Source organism: Meleagris gallopavo, chromosome 3 (genome assembly GCF_000146605.3).
Source record: "Meleagris gallopavo isolate NT-WF06-2002-E0010 breed Aviagen turkey brand Nicholas breeding stock chromosome 3, Turkey_5.1, whole genome shotgun sequence".
Lineage (NCBI taxonomy): Eukaryota > Metazoa > Chordata > Aves > Galliformes > Phasianidae > Meleagris > Meleagris gallopavo.
In genome coordinates, this window is record NC_015013.2 from 63,696,578 (window position 1) to 63,707,611 (window position 11,034).

The 11,034-nt window shown below is 35.0% G+C and overlaps 1 protein-coding gene across 1 annotated transcript in view; it reads left to right on the forward strand.

Moving 5' to 3' along the window:
- Positions 1-1,532: 1,532 nt before the first annotated feature.
- The window catches only part of HNF4G (hepatocyte nuclear factor 4 gamma), a 17,518-nt gene continuing 8,016 nt past the window's right edge, over positions 1,533-11,034 (forward strand). The window contains exons 1-3 of the mRNA XM_010709045.3: positions 1,533-1,729; positions 3,810-3,904; positions 7,292-7,398. Of these exons, the coding sequence (XP_010707347.1) occupies positions 1,584-1,729; positions 3,810-3,904; positions 7,292-7,398 (348 nt within the window). The 5' untranslated portion in view covers positions 1,533-1,583. The remainder of the gene's footprint in view (positions 1,730-3,809; positions 3,905-7,291; positions 7,399-11,034) is intronic.

Here is an 11,034-nt window from a genome sequence, read left to right on the forward strand (position 1 = left end):
TTTTTCTTCAGGTTAGCCTAAGTATTTTGTGATAGAACTTATAAAAAAGGTTGATTTTCTACAGTGCTAGGCGAGATCTGCGAGCTGCCTTTCTGACCCTTCAGATGTGTATTTTCAAAACTTCTAAGTTCATTAGAACTACCCAGAGAAATTTAACTATCCATGTTCAGACAGGTTCTACAGTTCTGTTGAACAAACTCTGCAAAATCAAGTCAATTTCCCAGACATTTTCTTTCAGAGTATTACCCAAACAAAACAAGTATCTCCATATATATGTATGTATATGCATAAACACAGACACAAGGAGATACAAGTCATATTGTTATGAAATATTTTATCATTACATTTAAATATTTTAATTATTTGGATATGTCCTGATCCAAAATCAGTAAAGTCTGAAGTAAAGCTTTTATATTTTTCAAATGAAGTTACCCTGTAAACTATTTTTAAAAATAAATTTTTTGGTCATAACAAACCCAATTTTGAAACAGTAAATTCTTCAGGGAACTGAATTCTTACCTTTTTATTTTTATTTGAACATTTTAAAATGTTATTCTAATCAACTATGTCTCTGTACAGAAAAAAGATGATGTGAATTTTTTCTTTGTCTAAAGAATTCTGTTTACATTGTAAATTCCTTAGGGCATAAGCAAAATTTTATTGTATTTTTGCATGACACATTTCCGATGGCTCTTCTACAATATAAATAATGTCTATCAACATTAACAGTTCTGCTTTTCAACATTTTCGCTCTTCATGAACTCATGTACTTCTTAATGCAGGCTTGAATATTTGAGTAATGTTAACCTCTTTTCTTTGAATAACTACAAAATTTTAACGGATACTAAGATTTCCTTCCATAAGAACAGAAGCATACTCAGAAAAAGATCTATATTCTGAAAATATGTCTGTTAAGCCTTGTGACTCTAAGGATAATAAGTATAACTGTTCTGATTTTATGTGAATTCAGTATTGTTTTCCATGTTCAATTATTAAATGTTGAGCATATTTAGATAACATTCTCTCACAACTTTTAAGTCAATCTTCCTTTGAAAAAGTTGTTCAAGGAAGTAAAACTAAGTCCTCTTAGCATTCTTTCCTTAAGTCTACTGTATTTTTTTAAATATAATTGATTTTTTCAGTGATAGTCAACAGTTACTACCATCTCCTATTAGAGGTGGTATATGATATCTTTGCCAGCTATCCATGTAATGCTGCTTTATGCCAATGTTCCTCCTCTTCTTAGAATACATATGTAATTAGACCTGCAAGGTTACATTTACTTTATAACCCCTTTCAGTTGGAAACAGTTTGAAATAAAATTATTTGCTGTTGAGAACTTCATAAATTCTGCTATTCTGACTCTATAAATTTGATAGTGTTCATCAGAATAACTGTCAGATATAATCAAATACACTGTGCTAATTAGACAGTGACAACTAAAAAGGAAAAAAAAAAATACCAACAGAAAAATCCTTATTTTTTAAGTATAAATTGTCTATGTGTTACTTTTTCAGAACGTTGTCCATAACTTTAAATGTTGTTCTTCCCTCTTTTCAGACAGTTCTGGAGAACCCCTCAACATGAATGCTACTGACAGCGGGATCAGCAGTCTCTGTGCAATATGTGGAGACCGAGCAACTGGAAAACATTATGGTGCTTCCAGTTGTGATGGATGCAAAGGATTCTTTAGACGTAGTATACGGAAAAATCATGTTTATACATGCAGGTATTAAAAAAGTTAAGGTAGAGGCACTAAATTAATGAATGTATGCAAACACTACTTTCAGACATTTTCAGAATTTTCAGAGCTATATAGGGCTATTTTCAGCTTCTTTTGAAGGAATTCTAAACAGCACTTCTGATGGAGCATGCGGAGATGTTATGTTCTTATAATGTGGAAAAAAAATCCCTTTCATTTAAGTCTACTGAATTGGACCACCTATAAATGGCTTCTTTGATGTGGAATCTATGCGCTATATATGCTCCTAAAGACAATATATTAAGTTAGCTTTTAAGACCTCATGACAGTATTTTATTCACTGATGATTTTTTTTTCACTTGTAGGACTTGCAGACAAAATGCTAAGAATGAATAGTTACCAACAATTTAATGGACATCAAGACAGCACTTTTTGAAAGTCTAACTTTAATTATCAAAGCTGGGCTGAATGTTTAAAATGTTTTATATTAGTTGATTTTTTGTTATTGTTGTTTTTGTTTCTTTTTTTCCTATGAATTAACTTGTTATCACTACCAGAACAAAAAATGCTTATGCAAGTATAGATACTCAGGTATCTTTTTATTAGGGAAGATCTGTTCTGTCACAGTTTCCATGTGATGTGGTTGATATCCTTGTATTACTGAATTGCAGTCTCAGTCTTTTATTTATGATTACAAAGAATAGCAGATACACAGAACAGCTAAAGTTGGAAGGGACCTCTAGAGGTTATCTGGTCTAACCTCTTTGCTCAAGCAGGGATACCTAGACCAGAGTGCCCAGGACCATATCCAGAGAGGCATCCCCTGAAAACAAAACAAAACAAAACAAGAAGAAAGAAAATGAAAAAAATAAAAATCTTGTATTTTCACTAGTAATGTGGAAAGTGTGATTCTTAACTGATTTTTTAATTTTAATTTTAAAATTGTTCTTTGTTAAGGCAATTTCTGTAGAGAAAAACTAAAATTTATGAGTCTTTTTTTAAAGATAGGCCAAGTATATATACACATCTTCCCACTTCAGTGATGCACTGCTCCTTTTAGTGACTATTACCCTCTTTGTCAATCTGAACGGCAACCTGTTAACTTTTCTGTGCCTAGCTGCCCAAATTGTCATTCTGCAGCTATGTGTACCATGTCTGAGGAATTGCTCTGTGCATGCCTGAGTCCTTAAGATGTCAGTTTTAAGCATGCACAGAATAATTTGTGAGTTTAGACAGATAGATAAAACTGAAAATTTTCTTTGTAGTCTTGTTGCTGGAAATGTTGTTTGCTCCACTCTTCCTTAGATACTTAACATTCTAATTGTGGATATATAAGGCAGATACTCACTGATCTGCCATGATCAGTGCTTCTAAAATGGTGTAATAAGAGCTGATGTAGCTGAGTGTGAGTAGAGCTCTGAAGAAGATTGATCTATTTATCTAACACAGTCCAAAAAAAAAAAAAAAAAAGGTAAAAGGTAAAAGCAAATGGAGAGGAGGGGATGCCTCATATACATTTTCCTTAGGAACACCTGTGGATGTGCATGAGAGCCAGGAAAACTTTCTTGCAGTGTCACACTCTGTGTGTTTCCGCATCTTTACTTTATTGCGGTATTCAGTTTTTTTTTCCTCCTGTTTCCTGTTTAATTTGTCACCTATAATGATATTAAGGTAACTTGCTCATTTGTTAGCTCCTAGAAGTAAACTTTGCCAACCGAAGTACCGGTTTTGCAGGAATGGGTGGGCTGCTCTGTGCTGGTGACAGTTGACATTTTCATTAATTATCCTATCCTTCTATTCATAGCATTTCATCCCAACCCTTTCTGTGTAGGCAGTCACTTCCATATCTCACAATAAACCGTACTCAAAAATATTCAATTCTTGCCCATTCTAATACGTATTTTATACATAAATACACACATGTACTTGCAAAATAAGGAGGTATGAAATCTCTCAAGACTGACTGATAGGGAAAAAAAAAACTACAGAAGAAATTCTGTGGTTATAGACATAATTCTGAGAGCACAAATTAACTAGTTTTCCTCTTCAAAGCCAGAGTGGTTCTTTATTAATGCTTTGTATGTTTACCCTTTTTTGTCTCTGATAGATTCAGCCGGCAATGTGTTGTTGACAAGGACAAAAGGAATCAGTGCAGATATTGTCGTTTAAAAAAATGTTTTCGAGCAGGAATGAAAAAAGAAGGTAGTAGACTCATTTATTATTTGATATGCTTAAAGTAATAGAATCTAAGTTTAAAAATTTAATCAAAATTCCAAATTTAATCAAAATTCCAAAAAAATTAACAGCAATAATTAAATGGAAAATCTACTATAGTGCCTGCATGATGGAGACTTTTAGTGAGGTGAAGTATGCATCATCTAATTTTCAGGTGGGTAAGTAGTTTTAACACTTTGGGCATTATCAAACATGGCAGGTTTAAAGTGAATCTCAACTACTTAATCCATGAATCCTGGCACCAAAATTCATTGCTTTCTAAGTGCCATATGCCTGGAAAAAAATCAGCTCTGATTTATAATTTTTTCCAAATTTCAGTCATAAAATGCATGTTTAGCATTGTGTTTCTACCCTACCTAAGCTACAGGGCTGACTTGCTTATTGTTCCCTTCATTTTAAGTGTTTGAAACTCTTAAGGAAGAAGTGTGAGGTAACTGTGGTAACTGTTAGTAGAGTGTCAACAATCAGGAATATTTCCAATCTCACTGGGACTTCATATGTGTATGTGAGATATACTTGTACATATGTGAGAAAAGATACTTACGCATCTACCTGAAAAATGTGAAGAAACATGGATCTTCTGGTGACCTTCTTGAGGACATGGAAGGATCATACTATTGTGTTATCAGAGCAATAGCAAAAGAAAGTCAGTAGGAATATTAGAGAATTTTTATATCAAGTTGTTGGGCTTGTTGCTTCACTTTCAGTTATAATGTAGTGGCAAAAGGCATCCTGATCTGGTTCAAATAAGCAGTCAGAAATGATTATTTCATTGCAAAATTTGTGTTTTTTGTGATACTCTTTGAAACCTGTTTTATTTGGAATATGATATGTCATCTGGAAGGCCAGTCTGCAATGGGAGTGCATGACTGTCCTGTAAGTAGACTGTATCAGTTTTAGTCTAGACATTGCTTTCCTAAGATGAAGGAAGCTGTTTCTTTATGCTTTTATGTATCTGTAGTATCATACTGCTTTGCTAGTATTCAAGTTATAATATAAGATAACAGGATTTTTTTTCCTTGTAAGTACAGATAAATAGTCTAACTAAACAGGTAGTACTGTGCTTGTATGAAATGGTTTGATATTTTTGAGGTTTAGTCTTCTGGAATTTGAACCATTAAAGTCGGTAACATGTTGCTTATGTATATGACATGAAAAAAAAAGGAAGACTTTCATATACATAACAGCCCTAGAGCTTCTGCAAAAAGCAAAGCTTTGTAGACTTTCAAAAATAGGAAATAAAGAACATTTTAGCTCAGAAGGGATGTCTGGAAGTCATCTGGCCCAGGCGCCCTTTTAGAACAGATAATTTCTAAGTTCAGTCAAGTTGCTAAGAACTCTGTCCAGCCAAGTTTAGATAGTCCCTAAGAGAGGGAATTTCTCGATCTCTGTCAGCAACTTTTTCCGCTGCTTGACAGCCCTCACTGTGAAGATTTTCTTTGTAGTATCTAACTAGAATGTCTCATTTTGCAGTTAGTGTAGTGTCTGCTGCCTTGGCCTTTCACTGCACATGTGAGAAGGATCTGGGTCGACTGAAATTAGACCATCTCCACCTTGGTCCTCTTTTTCCTATAAAATCAACTACTCTGCTTCACCTTTGACATCATGTGGATTACAGCACCATAGCCCTCCACTAGGCCCAGTTTTCCAGTGTCTCTTGCATACTAGGTAGTCCAGTGCACAGTTAGCTAATGTGAACACAAGGGATATTGCTGACTCATGTTATAAATGAATATATATCCTGTTCAGAATTTTAATCTCATTTACACTATTCTGCCATCTCTCAGTTCCACTACCTATAAGGCTTTCATTTTTCCCCATATCCAAGTCATGTTTATTCAAGGCTTCCCAGCAGTAAAATAATTCAAGAGACTGAACTTTAGATTTTGCTGCTCATGTGCTGTTATAGACCTCTCTCTACACAGTCAGGTTATCTCTTATAGCATAAGTGTAGCATAGTCTGTATGATATATTCTTAGCTTGTTTCCAGGAAATCACTTTCTTTCCTTCAAGGCAAAGGTGAAAAGGGCTTCAGCTGGTAGAGGCTATATAAGCCCTCTTTGAGCAAATATTCTCCCTTAATTATGGAGTCTGAACGAAGGGTCTACAAAGATAGACAAATCAGTACATCTGAAAGTATGTATTCCCAAAAAATAATTGGCCTATGATTCTCAAGTCCTCTGGTAGTGACTTTCACTAGTGATTGGCAGAATAGTTACTATTTTATTAATATTAGTACTATTGACATTATTTTAATTAGCTATGTGACACTAAGCTTCTGAGATTAAAAGTGAGTGTTTATTCTCAATTTTTTTAAAAAAGGTTATATTTTTTGTCTCAGTTCTTCAGGCACATTTAGCACTTTGTGTTTATTACCGCACAGCATTTCTTATTGTGACTTTAATAAAAGGCCCATCATTGAATGTCCTTGGCAAAAAGTTACTACTCCTCAGGAATAAACTATGTGCATTGTTCAGATAAACCCTGAAAACTATTCAGTTATTTATTTAATTATTTTCTTTTTTTATTGAAGCCTTTGGAGCTGCTCACAAAACAGCAAACATATCTTTGGAAATAAAGCTGCTGCTCTTAAAAGATGATGAGATTCCTTGTGCAGTAAAAAATATTTTGATCAGTATAATTCTTTTTTTTTTCCTTTTTTTTTTTTTTTTTTCCTTGGCCTAACCTTGGACATGCTCTAGGTTGTAGAAATATCTGATTGATAGTTTTATTTTTCATTCTTCCTTGAATTCAGAGGTCAGCCTTGCTGCTTCATAAGCCTTGCATATACTGATTAAGGATTCCATATTTAAAGTCCTTTCAACTACCTTTTTTTTGTCCCCCCATGGGACAAAAGTTAGCTGCCTGGAACCTTTTGGTGTATTTTTGTTCTTTAATTTCTTACTTAGTTAATGTTCTGTAAACTGGCTAGGAATTCATTGTCAAAGTATGATATTAAAATCTTAAAATTATTTTACTAGAATATTTAGTTCATTTTCCATTGCTGTATCAAGGTTTCTCGCAGGAAACTACCTCTCACTCAGACATTTTTCACGGTGCTGTATCTCTTGACCTATTCAGCAGTACTGAGATGTCCATTTCTATCACTATCAAAAAGGTTCATTTATTGAAGTTCAGTTCCTAGCTACAGTTGGTTGTATTAAGTTTTATAGGCAAACATCATAATGTGGATAAGGGCCATGAACATGTACTGTCATTCTTTCTCATTATTTAGAGCTGAAAGCACAAGATTTTTTGAATGCCATAATTCTTACAATTATCTAGTAAGCCTCTGTAATGATATTGTGTGGCAGTGTTTACAAGTCAATAAATGAGACAATTATTCTCTTCCAGCTGTACAAAATGAACGGGACAGGATAAGTACAAGAAGAAATACTTTTGATGGCTGCAACATTCCCTCTATTAGCACATTGTCACAAGCTGAGACACTTTCCCGTCAGGTACTGATATCTTCCGTAAAATTCTTTAATGACTTCAAGAAAATATTTTCTGTGGTTAAATACTTTCAGATTCTCATTGTATTCAATATAATTTTAGAGATTACTTTCTTCCTACTTCCAAAATATACCCAGTTTCCTCTTTCCAATAAAGAATCAGCAACAGAATTCATTCTTAAAGCAAAGTCAATATAAAATTTCTACTTTGTCCTGGACAATATGTCCTAGGCGCCTTTCTTAATAAAGCTTTATGGTTCCTACTGCTTTTAAATCAGTTGCTGTCTCAGGCAGCTGGTGGCACCTATCTATTCTTGAGGCTTGCTTTCATATGAAACATTAGTGAAAAAATTGTCCAAACCCATTAAATTTCTAATGGGTGTGGACACTCATTTCCTTACATTCTTTTGAAAATCTCATTTTCAATATCCTTAGGTATTATAAATAAGGCAAACAGAAGTGTTCCAACTGCAAACTCTTTTCTCAGCTTTCTTTTAAATTTTCTTTGTCTCATCTGAACTTCATTTTCTTTTTTTTTTTCTTTTTTCCTATTCAATCAATTGCTGAATGGAACAGTCTCCAGTCCTTTTCTGCAACTGAGATAAATCATGGTCATTGATTCTGCATTCTTGCACCTCTTGCTAACTTAGAATTTAACTGCCACCTTTATGATTTCATGTTGACTGATTTATACATCCCCAAATGTTTTGTAATCTCATCCTTTATCAGCATCTCTCTTAGAGTGGAACTGTCTGTAAAGAATTGATGCAGGAATTGCTGGGTGATAGTCTTTGGCAGATATTGCGTGTCTGGGCAGATGAACATAATGGACCTTCCTACCTTTCATAACTATGCAGTATGAAAAATATACCTATTTTACCTCCTTAGTAACTCTTTGAACTTGCTTATTATGCTTTTTAGTATGTGCATGTGTGTGTCAGTCCCTTAATCATTTCCAACTGACTCATGCAGTTCAGGAATAAGAGCTTTCTTAAAGAGAATCACATCCTCAGTCTTTTCTGCCACGAAGTTCTTGTCAGCTGGTAGATTCCTCTCCTAAAACACCACCTTGTGAATTCACACAAAAATTTATTATTCTTACTGTTTGATATGGTGTAGTAAAAGAGAATTGTTTCCAATATGCCAAACCTTAAAGGCCAAGAGGTTATTTTAATGTGATGGAAGAGCTAAATTCTAGAAGTCCTTGTTTTTGCCTCAGTTGAATGGACCTGTAATAATTCAGTCCTGAGAAGAGATTTCAAGAGTTTGTTAGTGTCATACATCCTATGATAGAATCATATCAAGTCTTGGGCTGGAAGGTAATTTAAAGTTCATCTAGTTACAATTCCCCTGCTCTGGAAAGGGTTGCCACCCACCAGATCAAGGATCCTGGCTTCAGTCACCTTCAGGGATGGGGCTTCCACAGCTTCACTGGGCAACCTGTTGCACTGACATACCATGCTTAAAGTAATTTCCTCCTAACATCTAACCTAAATCTCCCTTCTTTTAGTTTAAAACTGTTCCCCATAGTCCTATCACTCTCAGACTGTGTAAAAAGTTGGTCTCCCTCCTGTTAATAAACTCCCTTTATGTACTGGAAGGCCACAGTGAAGTCTCCCTGGACAAGCCCAGCTCCCTCAGTCTTTCTCCGTAAGAGAGATGCTCCAGCCCTCTCATCATCCTCATGGCTCTCTTCTGCACTCTCAACAGCTCCACATCTTTCTTGTGCTAGGGGCCTCATGCTTGGATGTAGTACTCCCAACTGGGGCTCATAAGGGTGGAGCTGAGGGGGGACAGTCACCTCCCTTGCCGTGCTGGCCACCCTACTTTGATGCAGCCCAGGATACTTCTGGCTTTCTGGGCTGTAAGTGCACACTGCTTGCTTGTGTCACCCTTTTTGTCTACCACAACCCCCAAGTCCAGCACTTGGTCAAGTATTTGAGCTTTGAAAATGAGGAAGAAGGTGGAATTCTTCCATTTTTTAAATTTCGTATTAAAATGGGAAAAATGATTTATTTCATTCCCGAGGATTGTTTGTGAGGATAAATTGTGCAAGTAAAATTCTTCTCCCACAGATTGAGGGTCTTGGATCGCATAAATGTGTAAGGGACATACTTTACTCTCAATAAAGATATGTCACTGACTTTCCTCAGGATTATGGGAATGTAGCATTATGTTGTTTTGTTCATCAAGCTGGTGACACCCATATTGCAACCCAGAGGAGCAATGGAGAAAGAGGAAAGTTGTCGGTTTTGCAGTCCTAGGAGTTCATAATGAATCCGCAACTGAAGTTCACCAAGTAATTTTGGCACACAGTCCATAATCTTGTAATTTATCAAGTTGTATAGCATAAGATATTAAAGGATGAAGTGTGTTTCAAGTTCATGAGTCATTATGTGTAATGATTAAAGAACCTGTATGTTCTTTTCGCTCTTGAACTAACTCCTAGTTGGTGGATGGTGATATATCTATTTTTCTGATAGATCAGAGAGCCTCCTGCTATGAGAATTTTCTTCCCTGTGTAGGTATTTTTGACTGACAATCAAGACTTTTCTGGAAACAATGAAATACATTGAACTTCATTATTCTCTTTCTGTTTTTTTTTGTTTTTTTCTAGACTAAATTATTCTACTAGATCCCACCTACCTAAACAATACTCAGTATTTTTTTCAAGTTTGTTTTTGTAGAACAGATGCCAGAAATAGACTCGTGTTTACAGCAAGGATTTCACAAATGGTCTGCCTGCAAAGAGACAATATATCTACCTCTTTTCCTATATCACTGCCTTTGAATTATCTCTGAGGACTTTTTTTTAATCTCATTGACTGCTGTATTCTCCCGAGAACTGACGTTCAGATGGTTAACTGCCATTACTATTTAAGCTGTTTTCAGTGTTTTAGGGTACTGAATTATGTGGGAAGTACTGGGCTTTAGTTCAGAAGTGCAACTCCCTTTGACCATCCAAGGATAATGGAATTTCACCATGGGTCCCAATGGGTGATTAAATACATATCTGAGAATGAGGAGGATATGGCAGAAGTCAACCTAAATAGGATCCACAATCCTGAAATTTGTAACTACAAAAAAATCAAACGATTTATTGTTATTTATTTTTTTAGGGGCTGTAGTGGGGAAATAGCAGAAGGGTTACAGGAATAATCAAATCTCAGGATTTAAGTATCCTTTCTTAAGTAAAATGTAAAGTGAAACTGTTTCAATGGTCTCATACATTACTTTGTTCTGTACCTATTTCAACTTAAGAAGGTAGTAACACTTTTCATTAGAAGAACATGGTAGCCGTTTTCTCTTTCTTTGCTTTTCATTTTATTGCATATGAACTCTTTCTTTTTTCTAAAATGAGGTAAACTACAGCCATTTTAAAGGAAAAAAAATCAAAACCTGAACCTAAACAAAACAAAACCCTCCTGTCTGCAGACAATGGAGGCTTTAGAATCTTTACAAGTAGTATTTTGGAAGGAGGAGCTATTGTACCATGTACCATATACCATGGTGTGAATAGCAGTAATAAATGTGAAATTAAGTTTTATAATTTTTGTGCAGACTATTCTATCTGTATTGTCTGTATAGTCAGGAATTTCTTAAGAGTATGTGATAACTGCTGTCATTTTTTTTTTTTTTTTT